Source organism: Halichoerus grypus, chromosome 11, assembly GCF_964656455.1.
Source record: "Halichoerus grypus chromosome 11, mHalGry1.hap1.1, whole genome shotgun sequence".
Lineage (NCBI taxonomy): Eukaryota > Metazoa > Chordata > Mammalia > Carnivora > Phocidae > Halichoerus > Halichoerus grypus.
This window is the reverse complement of record NC_135722.1, coordinates 46,213,392-46,238,881: the sequence shown is the minus strand read 5'-3', so window position 1 is coordinate 46,238,881 and position 25,490 is coordinate 46,213,392. Positions and strand designations below refer to the sequence as shown.

General features: G+C 38.7%; 1 protein-coding gene and 1 non-coding gene across 4 annotated transcripts in view; both read left to right on the top strand.

Annotated features, from left to right (window-relative positions):
• Positions 1–25,490, top strand: part of SWAP70 (switching B cell complex subunit SWAP70) — a 78,206-nt gene that overhangs the window by 27,250 nt on the left and 25,466 nt on the right. Inside the window, exons 2-3 of one of the 3 annotated variants that reach the window (XM_036068769.2) lie at positions 384–524; positions 13,151–13,324. In XM_036068769.2, coding sequence (XP_035924662.1) covers positions 384–524; positions 13,151–13,324 — 315 coding nt within the window. Of the gene's footprint in view, positions 1–383; positions 525–13,150; positions 13,325–15,314; positions 15,402–25,490 lie in introns of those variants that run through there. The other 2 variants (XM_036068779.2, XM_078058412.1) reach the window with 2 other exon arrangements.
• LOC118520764 (U2 spliceosomal RNA) lies at positions 152–342 on the top strand. Its single transcript, XR_004909830.1, has one exon. It is a non-coding gene; the product is annotated as a U2 spliceosomal RNA (small nuclear RNA).

Here is a 25,490-nt window from a genome sequence, read left to right as displayed (position 1 = left end):
CCAAGTGAGGAGCAGGCAGCCAAGCAGTACTCGCCCCATATTTGTTAGCTTATTCTCCATCTTTCTCTCCCTACGGCAGGGAGCAGCCAGTTGTGTTCAGACAGTGAAGCTGCCATGTGTTGGTGAGCGGATGCCTTTCAACTACTTTCTTATTGCTTCTCGGCCTTTTGGCTGAGATCAGGTGTAGTATCTGTTCTTACCAGTTTAATATATGATACATCCTCTATCTGAGGACAATATAGTAAATGGATTTTTGGAGCCGGGAGATGGAATAGGAGCTTGCTCCGTCCACTCCGCGCATCGACCTGGTATTGCAGTACTTCCAGGAATGGTGCACCCCCAATTTAAAAAAAATAAAATAAACTACTTTCTTTCCCCCTTAGGTCCTTTCCCATAACCTGTGCACGGTGCTGAAGGTTCCACATGACCCTGTTGCCCTTGAAGAGCACTTCAGGGATGATGATGAGGGGCCCGTCTCCAATCAGGGCTACATGCCGTATTTAAACAAGTTCATTTTGGAAAAGGTACGCTTCTAATGTCTTCTTGCTTACAGCGTTGTTTGATTTGCACATTTCAAGTGGGCCCCAGAGCCCTCTTGCTGGTGAGTTCACTAAGGAGTTCAGGTGTGAGGCATCAGGAGGATAAATCAGAAAGGAAAGAAAGAATGGGAGACTGACATTTCCTATTTCTTCCTCTTCTCCACAGTCTTCTAAAACTTGGTTTGGTATTTTACAACTTGGCTCATTTTTTGAAATTAAGAGCTGTATTTTGTATTAGTCTATAATGTCTTCTCAGAGTGCTTTTTTTTTTCTTTTTAAATTCTGTTCCACATGTACTGGCAATGATTGTTAAAGCATGGGTATGTTAGGGTAAGATGTGAATACCAAAGGTGATGTTAATTATCTTTACTAAATAGCTGTTGTACAGCAAAGTTTTCATCATGGACTTTTCAGGGTACCACTCAGATGCTTCCTCTGGGGTATATTATGAGTAAAGATGCTGCAAAAACCTATTTTGTGTTTGGAAGCCAAATATAACCTATTGGCATTGCTGCCATGTTCAGTTTCTCTTTTGGTTTGGATAACTAAAAATTGACACAAGAAGGTGTTGAATTTAATGTACTTCTATTTCTTTTTAGAAGAAAATAATCTAAACTGATGGCGCCTTCAAATAATTTAAAAAATTGGTCATTAAAAATTATGAAAGTTTGCATATGCTTATTAAATAGGCAATTAATACAAAAATAGATGAAATAAAAAGTGAATGTCTCTTTACTCTTCTAGTCTCACTCTCTAGGAGTAACCACTCTTAACAGTTTGGTGAGTATCTTTGCAGATCTTTTTAAATGTGTACATGCAGACACACCCCTACATAATACATAGTGTTTTGTTTCCGTATGGCTAAGATCATGCTATATATAAAGTTCTTCAAATTGTTTTTTTAACCGAATGATATATTAGTGTCATTTTTCCATTTTGTGTACACTTAGTTTAGATATGAAAGTAATCATATATTCACATGAATGGCTGAGAAATTCCTGGTTTTGCCTATTTATAACACCAAGCGTGAAACTTTTGGATATATTTTAAAAATGCCTTTCAAAAGTGACAATGATAATACTTTAAAATTAAAAGTAAAATACATTTAGGGGCACCTGGCTGGCTAAGTCAGAGGAGCATGTGACTCTTGATCTTGGGGTTGTGGGTTTGAGCCCCACGTTGGGTGTAGAGATGACTTATATAAATAAGCTTAAAAAAACATTTAAAAACTATATTATTCCATCACCTAAATACCACCACAACTATTTACATACTTTTTTCTGTGGATTCTTTGGATTTTTATTGCTGTATATGTATACATTTTTTTATAGTTTAGTGTCTTTGTAATAGGTATGGTAATTAAAATTTATGATAATAAGTTAGTAGTTTGGAAAATGTCAAAGTGTTGATGAGGATTCTTTAAAAAAATCTCATGTTTTAGGGGTGCCTGGGTGGCTCAGTCGTTAAGTGTCTGCCTTCGGCTCAGGTCATGGTCCCAGGGGCCTGGGATCGAGCCCTGCATAGGGCTCCCTGTTCAGCGGGGAGCCCGCTTCTCCCTCTTCCTCTGACTGCCGCTCCCCCTGCTTGTGCTCTCTCTCTCTGTCAAATAAATAAATAAAATCTTAAAAAAATAAAAAATCTCATGTTTTTCAGAAATTTTATTGCAAAGGTTGTCAAGATTACAGTGTGTTCATTTTTGTAGTATTCTTTGTACCTATGTCTGTTATTCCACATTAGCCTCACAATACAATTTTCTGCTCTTTGTGTTTGTTTTCTGTGTATATGTGTTATATGTTTAAGTATTCCCTGCAGAGATGATAACATTGCTTTGATCATGCCTAATAATTAGGAAAAAAAGAGAAATCATACCATAATGAAATGTAAGATTTAGTAAGACTCACAGAAGCCACAAATTGTGTGATTCCATTTATATGAAATGCTCCAAATAGGCAAACACATAGAGATAAAAAGTAGATTCTTGGTTGACAGAGGTTGAGGGGAGGTGGGAATGGTGAGTAACTACCAATGGGCTTGTGGTTTCTTTTTGGGATGATGAAAATATTCTAGAATCAGATAGTGATGGTGGTTGCAAAACCTTATGAATATATTAAAAACTATTGAGTTGTACACTTTAAAGTGCAAATTTTATGGTATGTGAATTATATTTCAATAAAAAATGTTTAGGGGTGCCTGGGTGGCTCAGTTGGTTAAGCGTCTGCCTTCGGCTCGGGTCATGATCTCAGGATTGAGCCCCATATCAGGCTCCCTGCTCAGCAGGGAGTCTGCTTCTCCCTCTCCCTCGGCTCCTCCCCATTTGTGCTGTCTCTCTCTCTCTCTCGCTCGCTCATTGTCTCTTCTCAAATAAATAAAATCATTAAAAAATGTTTTAATCAAATTATACAGAAACTGATTTGTGAGGTCTCAAAACTTCATAGTATGATGCTGTACTATTTTCTGGAGTTTTTCCTGGGTGCTGTTCTGTTCATTGATGAGGTAGCTTATTTGTGTTCTGTAGTTGTATTATAAGTAAATATGTCTTAAATTCTACAAATACTTGATGACCTGCTGTGTGAGTGTGTTTGATCTTAAAAATTAAAGACAATCAGGGGTGCCTGTTGCTCAGTCAGTTAAGCGTCCCAACTCTTGATTTTGGCTCAGGTCATGATCTCAGGATTCTGAGATGGAGCCCTGCCTTGGGGTCTGCACTGGGTGTGGAGCTTGCCTAAGATTCTCTCCCTCTCCTTCTGCCCTCCACCCCCCACCCCTAAATTAAAAGACAATGAGCAGAATTATGTCTGTTATTAAAATATAGAGCATACTGGGAGATATTCAGAAATCTGAAAATTGCCTTTTCAGTGCTAAAATTTGTGTGGGGTGGGCCAGTGGATAGGGAAACATGGTTTCATATCTCAAAGTGCTGTACTCTAATACTGTATTTTGTTCTCCTTGGTGTAACTTTTGTTAAATATCTTGAACTTTAAGTTTTAAAATGTTTTTTTTGTTTTAGTATTTAGGTATTTTAAAGTTTTATAATTGGGGGAGAAAATATAGCAGTATTTAAAAAGTTCAAAATAAGCCACTAAGTTTGGAGAAAAACTTATTCACAAAATGAGTGAGGATATGATGAAACAGTAAGTTCTTGTTTACATTATTGCTTAGCCACCTGGAGTGGAATTTTGCCAGTCCTTCAATCCAAATAAAGCAGCCAAGGTTTCCATGGTGTGGGTTTAAACTGAGCAAAGATTAGTGCCTTGTTTTGAAACGTGGTTGAAAAAGTGCCAATAGTGACTGGAGAATGTTAACATAAAGTTTAGAGATTGTAATCGGTTATGCAAAAGAAATAGAAAATAATGACTAAATTTGCAAGATGTGATATACATATCTGTGTGTGTCATATACATATGTATATCTATATATCACACACACTATCTCATTTGATCCTTATGTTAATCCTGCAGTGCATAACTGGAATTCTTATTTCCGTTTAACTCAGGAGGAAACAGAGCATAAGGTTGCCTAACAAATAAGGGTTAGATAGATTTTAAACCTAAGCTGTTTAATTTCTAGATCAGTGTTCTTTTAACTGTACTGTTGAGGGATTAATTACTTCCTTTTAGAATTATTGTTTTTCTAGTTATTGGATATATAGGGGAAGGGGAAAGTGGCTTAAAAGCTATTCTGACAAATCTCAAACTCTGTCAGCCTCTAGTTCTCTTAGGTTTTTTCTCAAAAGTTTTAAGATGAGTCTTTTCTCTTAATTGGTATCTGGTTTTTTTTTTTTAATAAAGATTTTTATTTATTTATTTGACAGAGAGAGACACAGCAATAGAGGGAACACAAGCAGGGGGAGTGGGAGAGGGAGAAGCAGGCTTCCCACTGAGTAGGGAGCCCGATGCGGGGATGGATCCCAGGACCCCGAGATCATGACCTGAGCCGAAGGCAGACGCTTAATGACTGAGCCACCCAGGTGCCCCAGTATCTGGTGTTCTTTAGTGTTCATTCTTACCACTTTTTCCCCAGGTGGTTTTAGAGGTTTTTTGCCTTTGCCTAGGAGAATTATTCTGAAGGGGTTTTGGGACTAAGAGATAAATCATGTTGAAATTCACTTTCTAAAAAGTAATTTTTCCATTTGATTTCTGTATTTGCTTCTTCAGAGATAATCATATTCCTGTTGTTCTTCACGTTGATAGAATTTATTTTCAGCTTTCCTGAGACATCAAATGATTAATATGCCTGTGTTCTTGTATCAAATATTTTGCCTTCCCCGAGTGTTAACTTTTTTTATTTTTTTGCTTGTTTGTTAAATTCCTTCTTTGGTAAAGAATGGAATTCTGTAAACATTTAGGAAGAATGTTTTTGTGAGCCTCCCCTCTCTTTTTTTGCAAAGAGACCTTATACCTGGATTATCTGACAGTGAATACTTGAAGAAAGCAGTATATTGTTACCTTTTTACTACTGAGCCCCAGTGCACTACATCAAAAGCTAGTTCTGCTTTAGCATATTTATGTGGCAATCTAATTCTTTCATTGAGATTTAATAGCCTGTTAGGCTTTTGGGTCTGAATCAATGTCAGTTCTTTTTTCCTGATTCCACATGTTAAGGGTTAGTCTGAGCTATTATGACTAAAACCAATAATCCATTGGCAAGATGCCAAGTCCTCATTGCGAAATCTGCCACTTTTCTAGCACAATCCTTTTCTTTTTGGCTTTTGGCTTTTTGGAAACATACATACACATGGAAGAAAAACAAAAAGAAACCTTTCAGTTCAATATAATGTCCTTTCTCTAGAGGTTAGTAGCCTCTGCATTCTGTTTTCCTAGGCTGACATACCAAATGCTTGCTGGTCACATCAGTTCTAGTTCTTACATAAAATGAGGTTTCAAATTCTGTTATTCGAATCCGTATACCATCAGCAATCAAAATGTCTTCAAATGGGTGCCTGACAGCTGTCATTTATAGGAAGTCATAATGCTCTTAACTACCCAAAACCATGTTTTTGTACAGTTCTTTTTATTGTCCTTTAGCCTATGTTTTTTTTCTTTCATTGTTGCTTAAGAGTTATATAGTATTATTTTGGCACAATGGCTGAGTTGGACTCTACATTTTCATCATCTTTGTGAAGTTATGCAGCACTAAAAACTTTTTTTTTAATTTTAATTTTTTGAGAGAGGGAGAGCGTGCGTTTGAGGTTGGGGGTGGTTGGAGAGGGACAGAGAGAGAGAGGGAGAGAATCTTAAACAGGTGCCATGCCCGGTGCAGAGCCCGACATGAGGCTCTATCTCACGATGCTGAGATCATGACCTGAGCGGAAATCAAGAGTTGGACATTTAATCGACTGAGCCACCCAGGTGCCCAGCACTAAAAACTTCTGGTGAAAAAAGAGGTTAAATGCTGAAAACTGCCCATTGAGTACTGTGGCCAGCAATATAAGTCTAAGAGTGATATAGTTTAAAGAAATACTGTTTTTTAAAATAAAAGCCTTATTGAGATATTCACATGTCATGCAATTTAATTATTTGAAGTGTATAATTCAGCGGTTGTTGCTATACCCACTTTTTTTTTTTAAGATTTTATTTATTTATTTGTCAGAGAGAGAGCATGCACAAACGGGGAGCGGCAGGCAGAGGGAGAAGCAGACTCGCCACTGAGCAGGGAGCCCGATGTGGGACTCCATCCCAGGACCTTGGGATCATGACATGAACGTTTAAATGACTGAGCCACCCAGGCATCCTAGTCACTTAAAAAAAAAAAAAGATTTATTTGTGTATTTTAGAGAGAGAGCGAGCGTGAGTGGGGGGAGGGGCAGAGAGAGAGGGAGACAGGTAGACTCCCTGCTGAGTGGGGAGCCTGACACAGGGCTCAGTCCCAGGATCCTGAGATCATGGCCTGAGCTGAAACCAAGAGTCCAATGCTTAACCCACTGAGCCACCCAGTGCAGTGTAGTGTAGTCACTTTTTTGTGCAGCCATCACCAATAGTCAATTTTAGAATATTTTCCTCACCTTCCTTCAAAAAAAACTGTATCTGTTAGCACTCACAGTCTCCTCCACACTCCCAAGAAACCACTAATCTACTTTCTGTATGGATTTGCCTATTCTGGACTCATAGATATGAGTGAGGCCTTTTGTGTCTGCCTTCTTTCATTTAGCATGTTTTCAAAATTCATCTACATTGTTGCATGTAGTGGTACCTCATTCCTTTTGATCGCTGAATATTTCATTAATTTTTTAAAAAGATTTATTTATTTTAGAGACCATGCACGAGGGGTGGGGAGGGGCAGGAGAAGTATGAGAGAGTCTCAAGGTGACTCCCTGTAGGTGGAGCTCGATCTTACAACCCTGATACCGTGACCTGAGCTGAAATCAAGAGTCAGATGCTTGAGCCACCCAGGTGCCCCTCTGCTAAATATTTTAAACACATGTTCTAATTAATTCTTTATATCAACTCCATGGGTTAAGTACCATCATCACTACCATTTTAAAGACAAAGAGACTGGGCCTTGTGTTACATTACTTGCCTAAGGTCACCCAGCTGCTAAGTGGTATTCAGTGATTGTACGGTAATTTTGTCCTGTGGCTTTATAGCTATTCCCTTTTTGGTAGGCTTATATTTTATTTTTATTTTTTTCCCCACTCTTATAAATAATAATGACTATCCTAGGTAAATCTTTATCTGACTCTAGTTCTCTTTTTAGGATAGATTATTTGAAGTAGAATTATTGATGGAAGAGTATGAATACTGTCTGAGAAAACAAATTCTACAATCAATTTCCAAAGCATCAAATTGGCCAATTTCCCTGTCTTCTGAGAACTGTCTCTGTTTCACAGGAACTTTAGTCTTGAGCTGGCTTGGATGAAAATTCTAGTTTAGAAAACATGTGAGTTTAGTTTTGTAAATACTTTTAGTACTTTGAATTGGAATTGAGGTCTATAAATAGCATTGCTATCTTGTATGAATTTTAGTGAAAAGGAAATATATGTTGAAAATGAGAACAACTCTACACATTTCTTTTTAGGATATTGTCTTCCATTTGGATACCTTGAAACCACTGGCAGCCATTAGTAGTTTTCCAAAAGATGTGAGACTTTTGATTTATTATGTGTGATATAAACTGGGATTTTGAGCAGTGTATAATCTTAGATGAGATGGAGTATGGAATCATAGATTTCTAGACCTTTTATCGTTACAATAGACCTTGAGATCTTCTCGATATATGGATTTATTTTAATTAAGCAAGAATTAAATATTGAGCCCATACCCTTCAAAGGCTTGCTGTTGTTTTTAGGTGAAGCCGAACATCCTTATCATGGCATACAGGGCCATGTTCAATTTGGCCTCTGCCACCCTCTCCAGCCTCCTTTTCTTTCTCTCCCCTTCTTGTTCACTTCAGTGCAGTTATGTTGGCCTTCTCTCTGTTCCTCATATTATCAAGACCCTTCCTGCCACAGAGCCTTCAGACATGTCACTTCCTCTGTGGTAAGTCTTCTTCCACCCGTAACATGCATCTAATTCCTGCTCATCCTGTAGGTCTCAGCTTGATTGTCACTTCCTCAGGAAGATTTTTCCAGGTAGCACCCTACCCTTACCAGAGCTAACCTGCTGTCCTATAAAGTGTTCTTACACTATCCTCTGTTTTCCCTTTGTAGCATTTACCACAGTTTTCATCATGTAGATGGTTATGTTATTGTTGTATTGTTTGATACCTGAAAACCCTCCTGGAGTGTAACTTCTGTGACAGGCAAGGACTGGTTCACCATTGTCCAACTCTATTGATTGCTTTCATTTTGTGCAGAAGTTTTAAAGTTTGAAATAGTCTTAGTTGTCCATTTTTGCTTTTGTTGCCTGTGCTGTAAGTATCATATCCAAGAAATCATTGCCTATTCCAATGTCGTGAAGCTCTTCCCCTATGTTTTCTTGTAGGATTTTTATAGTTTCAGGTCTTACGTTTAGATTTTTACTCCATTTTGCATTAATTTTTGTATATGGTGTAAGATAAGAGCCCATTTTATTGTGCTGCATATGGATATTCAGTTTTCCTAGCACTAGTTGTTGAAGAGACTATCTTTTCTTCGTTGTATAGTCTTGGCATCCTTGTTAAAGATCATTTGGCTGCTGCATACATGAGGGTTTATTTCTGGGCTCTGTTTTACTGGTCTGTATGTCTCTCCTTATGCTAGCTAGTACCATACTGTTTTGATTACTGTAGCTTTGTGATATATTTCGAAATTAGGAAGTATAAGGCCTCAACTTTTGTTCTTCTTAAGATTATTTTGGCTATTCAGGGTCCTTTGAGATTCTGTGTGAATTTCAGCATGATGTTTTCTGTTTCTGGAAAAAAAATGCCATTGGGATTTTCTTGGGATTGCATTGAATCTGTAAGTTCCTTTGGTAGTGTGGACATTTTAGCAATAGTAAGTCTTCCAATCCATGAACATGGGAGGTCTTTCCATTTATTTATATCATCTTTAATTTCTTTCAGTAACATTTGGTAGTTTTCAATGTACAAGTCTTTTGCCTCCTTGGCTAAGTTTATTCCTAAGTATTTTATTCTTTCTGATGCTATGCTAAATGGGATTTTTAAAATTTCTTTTTTAGAGTGTTTGTTGTTAGTATTTAGAAACATGACTGATTTTTAAGTGTTAATTTGTATCCTGCATCTTTGCCGAATTTTTTTATTAGTTCTAACAGGTTTTCTTTGCAGAATCTTTAGAGTTTTCTACATATAAGAAAGAACATGTTGGGGCGCCTGGGTGGCTCAGATGGTTAAGCGTCTGCTTTTGGCTCAGGTCGTGATCCCAGGGTCCTGGGATCGAGCCCTGCACTGGGCTCCCTGCTCCGCGGGAAGCCTGTTTCTCCCTCTCCCGCTCCCCCTGCTTGTGTTCTCGCTGTGTCTCTCTCTGTCAAATAAATAAATAAAATCTTAAAACAAAACAAACAAAAAAAGAACATGTTATCTGCAAACAGGTAATTTTACTTCTTCCTTTCTTTTTTTTTTTTTTTTTAAAAGATTTTATTTATTTATTTGACAGAGAGAGACACAGCGAGAGAGGGAACACAAGCAGGGGGAGCGGGAGAGGGAGAAGCAGGCCTCCCACCGAACAGGGAGCCCGATGCGGGGCTCTATCCCAGGACCCTGGGATCACAACCTGAGCCGAAGGCAGACGCTTAACAACTGAGCCACCCAGGCACCCCTACTTCTTCCTTACTAATTTGGATCCCCTTCCTTCCTCCCTCCCTCCCTCCCTTCCTCCCTCCTTCCTTCTTTTCTTTTCTCTTTTCTTTTCTTTTCCTTTTCCTTTTCCTCTTTCTTTTTCTTTTCCTTTTCCTTTTCCTTTACTTCTTGCCTGCTTGCCTGCGTGCCTAATTGCTCTGGCTAGGACTTTCAGTATTGTGTTGAATACAAGTAGTGAGAGTGTGTTGAATACAAGTAGTTAGAGTGGGCATTCTTACCTTGTTCCTGATCCTAGAGGAAAAACTCAGTTTTCCACTGTTGTGTACAATGTTAGCTGTGGGCTTTTCGTATCATTTTGTACTTTTTAAAAAATATGTAAATGCCTTCATTTAGTATGTTTTTATCCTTGAGCATGATTAAACTAAAGAATAGTGCATTAAATTTTAGAGAAAGGAATGAGCCAAACAGACAATTTCTTAAAATTAAGTTATACAGTGGACATGGATCAAAAAGCCACTATTTATTTCCTGGGCAAATTTATGGAGAATTTGCCTGGTTTCTGATGCCATTGCAATCTGATTTTTACCCAAATTTCTTGCCTATCTTAAAGGTAACTAGTAAGCACTCAATTGCAAAACCAGTGGTCTTTTCTTAAACAACTCCTTTTTAATCTCTGTAGCATTTGACACTATTGATCAAACTTTCTTAACAGTTTCCTCACTCAATTTTCATATCTTTGTGGTTCTCCTGCCACTTTGACTGTTCCTTCGGTCATCATAATTCCTCTTCCTCCTCTTGTTTTGTAAATGTCTATCTCCCCTGAGGTTCTGTTTTTTGATCCCATCTCTTTTCTCGATTTATGTTTCCTGTCAGTGATCTCATTGACCGCCATGGCTTCATTCGTCATCAGCATACAGTTGATTCACAGATCTGCCTCTCCTCTTAGGCTACAGTTGCACTTTGTTTGTCTTTGGACACCTCCATCTAAATATCTTAGCAGACCTTCAGGTTGAAGATGCTCATAACTGAAAACTTTATCTTTCCTTCTCCCTTGTTTTTGTCTCCGTCCTGTGACTATTCCCTAAACCTGGCTGGTGTGATGTTTCTGCCATACCTTTGCTCATGCCATTTCCTTTCCTGTCTTTTGTAATACTTTTCCTTGCATTCTTCATATACTTCAAGGTCTGCCTCAAATACCATCTTTCTGCAAAGTACTAATCTGGGCAGCCGATGACCTGTTCTCATTCTCTGCTCTAAAACCCTTCAGTTGGGGGTTTCTTATAGTCTATTTCTTAAAATTACGAAGCTGTTTGTGATTTGGTCTATGTTTGCTTTTCTAGCCATAAGTCTAGCCACTCCCCCTCAGGAACCCTATAATTCATCACATAATCCACACAGAATCACTTCTTGTTCTTCAGGGTAAGGCTACATGCTTTTGTGTACCTGTCATTTCCCCAAAGTTTTTTAGGGGTGCAGGTGGATAGAGTTGATGGTGGTGGCCTATGAAACTAGTCCTGTAGAGATGTCTTCCATCACATAGATATCCTCCATCTACTGAGTTCTGTAAGCATTTTAGCAGAGTGGAAAGAGACAGCATTTGAGCTTTGATTTAAACTCTAGTTTTGATATTTACCAGCCATATGAGCTTGGTATTCAGTTTTTCTGAACTTCTGTTTCCTGATATTTACAAGCCGTGTAAACTTGGTAAAAGTATGCAGTTTTTCTCTATTTCCTGATCTGTAAAATAGGGGAAATATCTGGCCTTACAAGGCTAATATGAGGTTTAAGTGAGAAACTGCATATAAAATGCCAAGCATACCTTAAAAGTCTTCATAAATGGTGTTAAAGGAAAAAAAAAAAGAAAAGAAAAAAGAAGCTGCTGTGGCAGCTACTGCTTTCCCTTCGTGGGATCAATTGTGTATGATTGGGGTGTGGGAAATGGTGCCAGCCTGAGACAGGATGCTGAAGGCAGAGCACAAAGGATATCTTCGTATTCCTGGGGAACTGGTGTACCAACCACAAATTCTAGGGAGAGGTCAAGAGAAATTTCTCCCTGCTGTCAGCTGGTGACTTCTTTCTTACCATACACATAACACTTTGTTTCTCTCTTTTCAAAAAGAAATGCCTTGTTCATATGGTCCTGCCACCCACTCTGCCTTCCCCTGTACATCTTCCTTGTTGTCCCAGAATATGGCTTTTAACATGCAGGTTGTAAGGGGCGCCTGCATGGCTCAGTCGGTTAAGTGCCTGACTCTTGATTTCGGTTCAGGTCCTGATCGGGTCCTGGGATTGAGATATAGCACAACTTCTTTATCCACTCATCTATCGATGGACACTTACGTTGTTTTCATGTCTTAGCTATGGTAAATAATGCTGCTAGGAACATGGGGGTGCAGATATTTTTTTTTGAGTTAACATTTTTGTTACCTTTGGATATATTCCCAGAAGTGGAATTGCTGGATCATATGGCATTTTTTAAAACAAATTTTTGAGGATCCTCCATACAGTTTTCCATAGTGACTATAAACTCTTTGATATTTAATGATCCTTTAGGACTCTACTCTGTTGTCATGTCACTTTTTCTGCAAATCCCCCAGTTCTTAAGATTGGATTAGTTCCTCAGTGTTCCCACGGAACCCTCTGCTTACCTCTTTTATAGTACTTATCACACTATATTGTAATTGTCTTGGCTTTCCTTGGAGACATGGGCTAGTATTATATTCAGTATCTTTGCATTATCCCTGACATAATAATTACTATCTAAATTTTATCTGTTGAATGAGTGAAAAACTATTGAATTATACATGGTATTATATTAGAATTTGTCTATTGCATTTCTGTTTTCCCTAATAAACTGAATATTCTATGAGCAGAGACCAAGTTCTTCATCTTTATATCCTTAATTTGTAGCATAGTACTTGGCTCATAATAGATGCTGAGGGAATATTGAATGCATGATTGAATGACCGTATGGCAGGGCTGTCTTTTTAGAATTTCAGTTAAAGTTTGTTTTTTGTTTTTGTTTTTTTTCCAAAAGAAAATGTCTTCTTTGACTATATAGGTAAAGATGAGATATCTGCATCTGGCTCATACTGAGTAATTGATATTCTCCACTCCTCTGTACCAGGGTTGGTAGTTATATTTAGAAGAGAGCGTGTACATGTGAAAAAATAACTATTCGACAAGCTAGTATTTTATGTGCCAAGTGAGTGATTTGGACAGATAGATGTTGCTTTAGTGTCAGGCTAAATATAACATCTTAATAGGGCTTTTGAAAGTGTGGTATACAAGCAAGTACTTAGAGAATGGTTATTAGTTAATTGGATTGGTGAAAATGGAAACCTGTATCTGTTTTACTTGGCTTATATCCTGCTTATTTTGGAATATTTCCTCATTCATTAGAATTTTTTCACTGAAATTTTAACTCAATTCTTTTTTAGGTCCAAGACAACTTTGACAAGATTGAATTCAATAGGATGTGTTGGACCCTCTGTGTCAAAAAAAACCTCACCAAGAGTCCCCTGCTAATTACAGAAGAAGATGCATTTAAAGTATGGGTTATTTTCAACTTTTTATCTGAGGACAAGTATCCATTAATTATTGTGCCAGAAGAGGTAAGGTGTGGCTCTGGGAAGTTCTTACATGGTCATCATAGCATTTAATAGATCTAGCTTGGTAGTACTGTGTTAATTCAGTGTAGATAATAGAAGGAGATCTGGGACTAGTGCTTTTGGATCAGAGGCAAAACAGCCTGAATCCAAAATAGTCCAAAACTCAGTGATTTGGGGTCATGTAATACCCCTGGAGATTTGCAGACAGGGTGGGACTTTCATCTCTAAATTGCTGTAATTATAGATGAATCTGTCCTCATATCCAGAGTCTTTATTCAGTACAAGTCACAACATAATTTTCTGTCTACTTACATATTGGCAAAACCAGTATGGCGTTTTAGGAAAGCAGGGCAAAATTGGCTGAGTGATGCTATATGGGAAACATAGAATCCACAATGCTGTTTCTCAAGGCTGTTTCATGTGAGGAAATACTATCCTTGTTTCAAAGTCCAGAATGGTGACTTTTTATTGTACTTTACGAAGTAAATAAAAAAGGGCATTTGCTTATTCTGTTCTGACTTCTTTTCCCTGAGCTTCCAAAGGAAAAAAAAAGACAGGTGTAGGGTTTCTGTGTTATCTTACTGCCTTAAAAAATTATATATGTAATACATGCTTATTATAGTAGTAAATATAGAAAAGACTAATTCGCAGAATTACAATCGGGTATAGTGCTCCCCTTAAAAGAAATCTGTCATTCCTTAACATTTGACAAATTATTTCACCTCTTGAGTTTTAATTTCCTCACCTACAAAATAGGGCTCATCACAGTGTTAAAGGGTAGGAGGTTCTGCATTTAAAGGACTTAGCTTAGTACCTGGCATGTAAGATGTACTCAGTAAATAGTGTCAACTCTTGTGACTACTGTTATTGCATTTTTGCACACTAGTCTGCTTATTTCCTTAGGACAGATTTCCAGCAGTGGAGTTCTGAGTCCTAAAAAACACACTTTCAAGGTATTTGATGAACAAGGCAGAATTGCCTGTCAGAAAGGCCATACCAATTTATATACCTGATTGAGGGGGCCTGTTATTACTTATCCTGCCAATACAGAGTCTAGTCTGTGATTTCTGTGATTCATATTCATGTTAGGAAAATCTCTTTTAAAAGTTCATACAGCAAGCATTTATTGACTGCCAACAATAAGCAAGGCGCCAAGAGGAATGCAGAGGGAAAGAGATTGCTTCCTGCCTTCAAGGAATTTGTAGTCTGCTCAAGGAAAAAAAATAAGTCAAGTGTAATTCGAAGCAAAATAGATTACCTGTTATAAGAGAGGTACAAAGGCCATGCAAATACAGAGAAGGGAAAGATTTATTCCAGCTTGGGGGAAATAAGTAAGGAAGGCTTTGTAAGAGGCAATGTAATATAATGGGCAAAAGCAGGGTCTTAAACTTTTTCCATAAAGGGCCAGACAATAAATATTTGAGGCTTTGTGGCCCTCTTGGGCCGTACTGTCTCTGTTGCAGCTACTTAAATCTGCCGTTATGGCAAGAAAGCAGTCATAGACAGTATGTTGCTGTGCTTCAATAACATGGACTTTGAAATGTGAATTTGTGAATTTTATATAATATTCAAGGATCATGAAATATTATTCTTTTTTTTTTTCCCCTCCCAACCACTTAAAACTGCAGAAACTGTTCTTAGGTCATGGGTGTATACAGACATGCCATGAGCCAGATTTGGCTGAGGGGACTGGAGTGGATTTGTGGTCTGTCATTTGCTGTTCCCTGGTTAAGGGCAGGGTCTGCAGTCAGATTTCCTGGATTTGAATTCTAGCTCTATCACTGTTCACTAGCCATGTGACTTTGGGCGATATACATCGTTCGTTTTTGCTGCAGTTTCTTCAACTATAAAATAGGGTTAATGCTAATATCTACCTCCTCCTGTTCTTGTGAAGATTGGACAAGGAGAATGCCTGACGCTTGGAAAGTGCTCATTAAATGTTTGCTTTTATCTTTATGGGGAAATTAGCACTTGTGCTGGGCCTTAAAAGATGGAAGAATTTTGACTAATGGAGAAGAATGGATGGAAGACACAGTGGGCAAGGTTATATGAGTCAGGAAAGCAAAGGGCATGTTTTGAGGTGAGTGAGGTATTCCTCTTGTCTGAATAGCTACTTTAGGACACTTACTTAGAAACAGCTGGATGGACTGACTGAAGCCAAAAAGATATTTGGTAGCTCACAGAATTGTCGTGATGGCTGAGAAACCAGGTTTGAATGGTATCCGTCTGGAACTATACTTGTCACTCCAGTGAGGAACCACAAGGAAAATGCTGCTCCCACCAGAGGGGAGGGATTGTACTTGTGCTGTGGAACCCCTCTGGCCGTGCACATAGTGTAGCCCGGGGCTCCAGTCTTCCTGCAGCTGTTCTTTCTGCCAGAGAGAGTTCTCTGTGCCCACTTTCCAGTTCAGTCAGGGGATAACACATCTAATTGGTATGGCCTATGTCAGGTACCATGAAGTAGCTGCAAAGGAGGCCTGTAAAGGATCCATTTGCATTTTTAGCTTCTATATTGGGAAGTAGGGAATTGTCTAGACATAAGAAGGGGATTAGATGCTAGGCAGTCAAAAAGAATGACACATGCCCTTTCTACCTGGAACATGATGGCTCTGAAGAGGAGTGGTAGTAGATGAGGCTAGAAAGAGTTTTGACTTTATCCTGTAGGCAGTGGGGAACTCTGAGCCACTGATGATTTTTAAGCAAGAGAGTGACAAGTAAATAGATGAAATATGAAGAGATGGGAGATGGGAAGTTGAGAGAAGATAAGTGGTAGTTGAGGACTGAAGTATAGTAATGTCAGTGAGAATGGAAAAGAAGGTCAGGTGGGAGAGATCCGGAGGTGACAGGACTAAGTTCATAATGCCTGACTATGGACAAGTTTCAGGACTTCAGCTGATCAGGAGGTAATATAGTGTGGTTGTTTAAAGCATGATCTTTGATGGGGCGCCTGGGTGGCTCAGTTGTTAAGCGTCTGTCTTTGGCTCAGGTCTTGATCCCAGGGTCCTGGGATTGAGCCCCGTGTCGGGCTCCCCACTTTGCGGGGAGTCTGCTTCTCCCTCTCCCACTCCCCCGCTTGTGTTCCCTCTCTCGCTGTCTCTTTCTCTGTCAAATAAATAAATAAAATCTTAAAAAAAAAAATAAAGCATGATCTTTGAAATCAGACTGCCTGGTTTAAATCCCGACTCTACCACTTTTTAACTATGTGATCTTGAAGAGATTACTTAATCTCTTTGTTTGGGTTTCCTCATCTGTAAAGTGGGGATAACTATTTCATTTATTGGACTCTTGTGAGGACTAAAATAGTTGATGATGTGAAACATTTAATACAGTGTCTCGCCCCTTAAGTGCTCACTGACAGTGTGTATATGTGTGTGTGTGTGTGTGCATGCATGTATGAATGAATGATTAGATGATGAATAAGATACGGATATGGTGCCTGATGAAGGGTTGGGTATATTGGTATTTTAGGTGGAACATATTTGTGGAGCTGTCCTGTATTCAACTGGAAGTGCATATCTAGGGCTTGTGAGAGGCCGGGACTGGAGACAGAGGTGGGGAAGCCATGGAAGTAGATTAGATCAGGGAGGAAGAAACTGTTGTGGGAGAAGTGAGGGCTGAGGACAGAACTTTGGGGACTGTTTCTGTAGCAGGAAGAGGAAGTAGATTTGGTACAGGAAGCTGAATTGAATAGTCTATAAGGTAGGAAGAGAACTGGGAGAGTGTTGAGTCATGGGTGCCAAAGAAAGAAAAAGTTCAAGAAGCAGGAAAGTAGTTACTGGCATTAGATGTTGCAGAAAAATTAGAGGGTGATAAGTGAGAAGTTGCCCTTGGATTTACCAATTAGGTGGTCGTTGGTAATCAAGTAGAACACAGTTTAACTGTAGTGGTGGGAACAGTTTCTTAGTGCTTAGTAACAATAATGATGTAATAGTGCATGTATGTTAAAGGAGACATAAAGAATAAAATGTGCTATAGAGTCTTGCACACCAAAGTTGTCTAGCTTAATACAGAGAAATATAGAAGGGAATGGAATATTGATAGGTGTTGAAAAAGATGTACTGATGGCATTTTAAAAACCTAGCTGTTGCTTGGAAGAATTATGCTAATAAAACTTCCAGTATTGTCTTTTAAGACATTTTGTAGTTACTCTGTGTTCTAAATTTATTTGTGTTTTCTTTGGAACTGGAGGTGAGGTGGGTCTCTTAACTGTGAGCTTGTGATGTTTGGGTTGTTTCCATCACTAAAATATTCCTGGTGGACTTGAAAGTGATCTTGTCCTGATTTCAGTATTAGAAATTAGTAAGTAGGGGTGCCTGGGTGGCTCAGTTGTTAGGCGTCTGCCTTCGGCTCAGGTCATGATCCCAGGGTCCTGGGATCGAGCCCCACATCGGGCTCCCTGCTCGGCAGGAAGCCTGCTTCTCTCTCTCCCACTTACCCTGCTTGTGTTCTCTCTCTGGCTGTCTCTCTCTGTCAAATAAATAAATAAAATCTTAAAAAAAAAAAAGAAATTAGTAAGGAAACTTACCTTATTCCTCAAGGCAGCACTTGCGTGATGTGGAGGACTTGTCATTGGTTTTAAATCATTGTTGAGCCACAGGCTGTGAAGGGAGCCGGCCAGCACCAACTTCCTGACTGCTTTGCCTAAGAAACTCAAAAGATTTATGCCCCAGGTGGCCCGAAGAACTGGGACCCATGTGAGCCTTGTGGTGTGCCATGATTCTAACCTCTCCTGTATCCTAGGGCCCCACCAAGACTCCACAGTATGCCTACCTTCATCTTTGTGGGCTGATCGGAACGTCTTTGGTCCCCTGTTCTTTTCTTTTATTTATTTTTACCAGATGCTATCTAGTATTTATTTCTATAAAATATAATTCTTTATTTGTCTAAATTAAATTTATATATTATTTTATTCATTTAGGAAAAAAAACAAGCTGTTAGAAAGTTTAATTTTTTTTTTTTTGGTCCTCTTTCTAAACAAATTAATCTCATTTGAGAAGGGAATAGCCTCTTTGACTTGTTTAGAATAGGCAGGCAGCATACCTTGTCATGTTCTTGTTTGGACTTACTCTGTTTTGACATCCCTAAATCCTTCAGCATTTCTTCTGCTTAGATGTAGAATTTCTCTGTGGCCTGGAGTACTTGTGCGGGGAAAGAAGGAATCATTGGGACAGATTTATGTGGAATTGCTTTGTCCGGTTGCTGAACCAGCCTCCTGAGGTTTAAAATACACGGCTTTGTATTTATTAAGCTCTTAGCACATCTTCTGTCCTTGGACCAACCACTGTAAACTCAAGGTCACACTATTTTATGGAAAATACTAGAGTCATAATATTTCTTAAGGTGGCCATTGTTTGTTACATTTTGCTTCCTTCCTAAATACTTTTTTTTTTTTTTAAAGATTTTATTTATTTATTTGAGAGAGAGAGAATGAGAGAGAGCACATGAGAGTGGGGAGGGTCAGAGGGAGAAGCAGACTCCCTGCCGAGCAGGGAGCCCAACGCGGGACTCGATCCAAGGACTCCAGGATCATGACCTGAGCCGAAGGCAGTCGCTCAACCAACTGAGCCACCCAGGCGCCCCTAAATACTTTAATAACATTTAAAAAAAACCATATTTTGAAGTAGTTTTAAACTTAGAGATTTTAATAAAATTTAATGTAAAGGCAGGTACATTTTAAAAATAAAATTTGAAATGTAATGTCTCAATTTGTCACGAGTGTATCTATGAATTTAATTTGTAATCTTACCAACAGTTTTTAGGCTTTATACATTTAAGGTGATTTTTATGTTTCTCATCATTCATCTACCATAGTGATTATTTGTATTTTAAGTCCAGAATGTTTTTAACTAAGATTTTATTCTCTAGCTTCAATTAATACTATAAAAGATATAAGAAACAGTGGGAGTTATATGAATGATGTAAGTTGTATAAATGTTTGCTTTTGACTCAGTTTCCCATCACCTAGAAAGTAGTGTCAAAAATATTAAATATTTAAATGAGTTAACACGCGGAAGTCAAGGTACAGTATGTTCCCGTTTAAGATGGTTCTCTAATTTTTGTCAAATGATATTCCTGGAAATGTGTGTCAGTATAGTTTTTTCATTAGCATTCATTTTCCACAGAGCCAAGAACAAAACAGGATGTGTCTGTTGTGGGCTTATTTGGAGGAATTGCTTTGATGCAATTAAATATCAAACCTGAAATAGTTTTAAGAGACCCTTAGTGAAATAAAACCTGAATTGTTGTTAAGCCAATAAAGGCCCTTTTTAATGATGACAGGGAAAGAACTTTTAACGAAATAATTTTTGGAGCCAAAGGCCTCGAAAATCACATGCAGCCTGAAAGTTTATTCTTTGTTATTTTTGGTGAAACTTGCTTGGAAGGAGGAAGTAAGCTGCTTCCTGAAACTGAATGAGCTCTTAGAATTGATGCGGGCCACTCGAGACTAACACGGCAGCACGTGATTTCTTATTTAGTATGATTGAGTCGTTGAGAATGGGAATGTTTGTCTCTCCCTCGCCCAGTATAATGAATTAAGAGGCCCTTCAGTTATTTGCTAATGATAAGTGTATGATTGTGTTGAAAGTCAGCAGGAAATGAATCTAGATAATTTGTCTGGGACAGTCCCTGGGAATGCTGAGCAGATGCTCGGTGCTGATGACAAACTCAGAAGGCTTTGGGAGTACACCTTCAGAAAGGTTCAGGATGAGCCTGGAAGCTGCCTCTAGGGCTGAGTTTGGTGCTAAGAGGCACTCTGGGTTACTAACATTATAAAAGACCATTCCAGATACCAGGGGAACTGAAGCTTGGAGTGGGAGGGACTTGGGTGTATTCACAGGGGTAGGTGAGGAAAAGCTGAGGCTGTTTCCTGACTAGTAGTATGAATGGTCATTCGGTCGCACCATTTTTTGTCACGCCTGTACACGTGACCATATGCATATACGTGTCTTCTGCTGGCCTTACTACAAAACTTCTAGTTGTGCTTGCACTACCTTTGTCCCGAGTTGTGATCAGATGGCATGGGCCCTTCTTTTTGCTGCATTAGGGAGACTGAACTTCTGTACATGTTAATGCCTCTAAGATATTTTACTTTGGGCATTTATTTATCTTAATGTCCTTTTTGACTTTCTTTTTCTCTCTTGTCTCTCTTTAATCTCTTCTTGTATTTAGTCTTTCTTCCTTTTCTTTTCTGCCCCATTCTCTCCTCTTCTCTTTCTCTCTCTTCTTGACCATTTTCTTTTTTTCTCCTCCACTGACTATCCCTGTTACTTCTTCTTCTTTTTTTTATTTTTTTTTTAAAGATTTTATTTATTTATTTGATAGAGATAGCGAGAGCAGGAACACAAGCAGGGGGAGTGGGAGAGGGAGAAGCAGACTTCCCGCGGAGCAGGGAGCCTGATGTGGGGCTCGATCCCAGGACCCTGGGATCATGACCTGAGCCGAAGGCAGACGCTTAACGACTGAGCCACCCAGGTGCCCCACTTCTTCTTCTTTTTTAAAAGATTTTATTTTTAGGAAATCACTACACCCAACGTGGGGCTTGAACTCAAAACCCCAAGATCAAGAGTTGCATGCTCCACCAACTGCGCCAGCGAGGCGCAATGAAATTGTTCTTTTTTTTTTTTTTTTTTTTTTTTTAAGTAAGCTCTACCCAACGTGGGGCTTGAACTCACGACCTGAGATCAGGAGTCACATGCTCTACAGACTGAGCCAGCCAGCACTCCCCACCCCAATCCCTGATACTTCTGTTTAAAAGCCAAGAAGATAATAATATCTGTTAAGCTTAACAGTACATGATCTGTCTCCAACAAGAGAAAGGGAAGTCCTAAGTGTGTTTTTCTCCAGCAAGTAAACATTTGTTGACTACCGACCATATGCTAGATTTAGGAGAGAAGATCATTTCCATACTAGAGGACTTTATAGTATTACATCAAATTAAATCCGTAGAACTCTTGATATTTTTGACTTTATGATATTTTGTGGATGTACATTTCTTTGCAAGCACATTTTTGCTATTGCTGGCATTCTTTCTCTGCTAAAATATGTTATTTCACAGACATCATTATAACCAAATTATTAGAAGTGCAAAGGAGAGAAAGAAAAATTAACTCACAGTCTTATCTGTAACAAATTAGACTTACTGTTTCTGTGTTTTCCTCTAGTATTTGTCAAAATATTTGTGTAATCTTTATGCAGTGGAAATTACAGGTAAATTTAATTTTGCATTCTTCTTTGTTATTTCATAAATGCTTTCTAAAATGTAATTTTATTTTTATTTTTTTAGAAAGGTATTTATTATTTTTTTTAAGTTTTATTTTATTATGTTATGTTAATCACCATACATTACATCATTAGTTTTTGATGTAGTGTTCCATGATTCATTGTGTATAACACCCAGTGCTCCATTCAATACGTGCCCTCTTTAATACCCATCACCAGGCTAACCCATCCCCCCAACCCCCTCCCCTCTAGAACCCTCAGTTTGTTTCTCAGAGTCCATAGTCTTTCATGGTTCGTCTCCCCCTCCGATTTCCCCCCTTTCATTTTTCCCTTCCTACTATCTTCTTTTTTTAACATATAATGTATTATTTGTTTCAGAGGTACAGGTCTGTGATTTGTTAGTCTCACACAATTCACAGCGCTCACCATAGCACATACCCTCCCCAATGTCCATCACCCAGCCACCCCATCCCTCCCACCCCCACTACTCCAGCAACCGTCATTTTGTTTCCTGAGATTAAGAATTCCTCATATCAGTGAGATCATATGATACATGTCTTTCTCTGATTGACTTATTTAGCTCAGCATAATACCCTCTGGTTCCATCCACGTCATTGCAAATGGCAAGATTTCATTTTTTTGATGGCTGCATAATATTCTATTGTGTAGAATAGAATATATATTTATAAATATATAAATATATATTTATATATACACACCACATCTTCTTTATCCACTCATCTGTTGTTGGACATCTTGGCTCTTTCCATAGTTTGGCTATTGTGGACATTGCTGCTATAAATATTGGGGTGCATGTACCCCTTTGGATCACTACATTTCTTTGGGGTAAATACCCAGTAGTGCAATTGCTGGATCGTAGGGTAGCTCTATTTTCAATTTTTTGAGGAACCTTCATACTGTTTTCCAGAGTGGCTGCACCAGCTTGCATTCCCACCAATAGTGTAGCAGGGTTCCCCTTTCTCCACATCCTCGCCAACATCTGCCGTTTCCTGACTTGTTAATTTTAGCCATTCTGACTGGTGTGAGGTGGTATCTCATTGAGGTTTGGATTTGGATTTCCCTGATGCCGAGCGATGTTGAGCACTTTTTCATGTGTCTGTTGGCCATCTGGATGTCTTCTTTGGAAAAATGTCTGTTCATGTCTTCTGCCCATTTCTTGATTGGATTATTTGTTTTTTGGGTGTTGAGTTTGGTAAGTTCTTTATAGATTTTGGATACCAGCCCTTTATCTGATATGTCATTTGCAAATATCTTCTCCCATTCTGTCGGTTGTCTTTTGGTTTTGTTGACTGTTTCCTTTGCTGTGCAAAAGCTTTTTATCTTGATGAAGTCCCAATAGTTCATTTTTGCCCTTGCTTCCCTTGCCTTTGGTGATGTTTCTAGGATTTTGATGGACTCCTGTCTCACATTTAGGTCTTTCAACCATTTGGAGTCTATTTTTGTGTGTGGTGTAAGGAAATGATCCAGTTTCATTCTTCTGCATGTGGCTGTCCAATTTTCCCAACACCATTTGTTGAAGAGACTGTCTTTTTTCCATTGGACATTCTTTCCTGCTTTGTCGAAGATGAGTTGACCATAGAGTTGAGGGTGCATTTCTGGGCTCTCTATTCTGTTCCATTATCTATGTGTCTGTTTTTGTGCCAGTACCATACTGTCTTGATGATTACAGCTTTGTAATAAAGCTTGAAGTCTGGAATTGTGATGCCACCAGCTTTGCTTTTCTTTTTCAACATTCCTCTGGCTATTTGGGGTCTTTTGTGGTTCCATACAAATTTTAGGATTATTTGTTCCATTTCTTTGAAAAAAGTGGATGGTATTTTGATAGGGATTGCATCGAATGTGTAGATTGGGTAGCATCGACATCTTCACAATATTTGTTCTTCCAATCCATGAGCGTGGAACGTTTTTCCATTTCTTTGTGTCTTCCTCAGTTTCTTTCATGAGTATTTTATAGTTTTCTGAGTACAGATCCTTTGCCTCTTTGGTTAGATTTAGTCCTAGGTATCTTATGGTTTTGGGTGCAGTTGTAAATGGGATCAACTCCTTAATTTCTCTTTCTTCTGTCTTGGTGGTGGTGTATATAAATGCAACTGATTTCTGTGCATTGATTTTATGTCCTGCCACTTTACTGAATTCCTGTATGAGTTCTAGCAGTTTTGGGGTGGAGTCTTTTGGGTTTTCCACATAAAGTATCATACCATCTGCAGAGAGTGAGAGTTTGTCTTCTTCTTTGCTGATTCGGATGCCTTTTATTTCTTTCTGTTGTCTGATTGCTGTGGCTAGGACTTCTCTATGTTGAATAGCAGTGGTGATAGTGGACATCCCTGCTGTGTTCCTGACCTTAGGGGGAAAGCTCTCATTTTTTCGCCATTGAGACTGATATTCGCTGTGGGTTTTTCATAGATGGCTTTTATGATACTGAGGTATGTACCCCCTCTATCCCTACATTCTGAAGAGTTTTAATCAAGAAAGGATGCTGTACTTTGTCAAATGCTTTTTCTGCATCTACTGAGAGGATCATATGGTTCTTGTTCTTTCTTTTATTAATGTATTGTATCACATTGATTGATTTGTGGATGTTGAACCAACCTTGCAGCCCAGGAATAAATCCCACTTGGTCGTGGTAAATAATCCTTTTAATGTACTGTTGGATCCTATTGGCTAGTATTTTGGTGAGAATTTTTGCATCCATGTTCATCAGGGATATTGGTCTGTAATTCACCTTTTTGATGGGGTCTTTGTCTGATATTGGGATCAAGGTAATGTTGGCCTCATAAAATGAGTTTGGAAATTTTCCTTCCATTTCTATTTTTTGGAACAGTTTCAGAAGAATAGGTATTAATTCTTCTTTAAATGTTTGGTAGAATTCCCCTGGGAAGCCATCTGGCCCTGGGCTTTTGTTTGTTGGGAGATTTTTGATTACTGCTTCAATTTCCTTAGTGGTTATGGGTCTGTTCATAAAATGTAATTTTAAATGTTTGTATAATACCCCACTCACTCAGTACAAAAGGAAGTAACGTTGATGGAGTACATACTGTGTCAGACACTGTGCAAAATAATCAGCTTGTCTTGTTTTATCCCCATAGTAGTTTTATATGATAAGTGTTACTATGTCCATTTCATAGATGAAAAAATTGAGGCTTAGCTTAGTTTATTTCAGTTTAGTAAATGTTAATTGAGCTCTACCACATTCTAGGTATGATGCTGATTTCTGGAGATTCAAAGATGGGTGGGACATGGTCCCTTGTATAAAGAATTCAGAAAATGGTAGGGAAGAAAATGAGTAAAGAGGTGATTTCAGTACTGTATGCTAAGTGCAGTGACATAGAAGACCACCTGACCTGAATTAGGTTTGGTCAGAGCAGTTTTCCTAGAGCAGTGCTTCTCAGACTTTAATGTGCATGTGGAAGTACCTAGGGTTCTTATTGTAATGCAGATTTTGATTTTTGGGGCTTTGGTAGGGTCCAAGATTCTTCATTTCTAACAGGCTTCTAAGTGATGCCGATGCTGCTGTTCCACACACCTCACTTGAAGTAGGAATAGCCTAGACAATACAGATTTTGAAGGAATACCAGTTAGCCAGGTATAGAAATGAGGAGAGGTATTCAAAACAGAGAGGACAGCGTGGGGAAAGGCATAAAAATGTGAAGCACTTTTAGAAGCATAAAAAAGTGTGTTAAATTGGTATACTCTTTATAATCTATGGCGGGTGTTGGCAAACTATGGCTCATTGCTGAATCTAACCCATAGCCTATTTTTGTATAGCCCATGTGCTAAGAATAGTTTTTACATTTTTTTTAAAGATTTTATTTATTTGACACAGAGAGACACAGTGAGAGAGGGAACACAAGCAGGGGGAGTGGGAGAGGGAGAGGGAGAAGCAGGCTTCCCTTGGAGCAGGGAGCCCAATGGGGGGCTCGATCCTAGG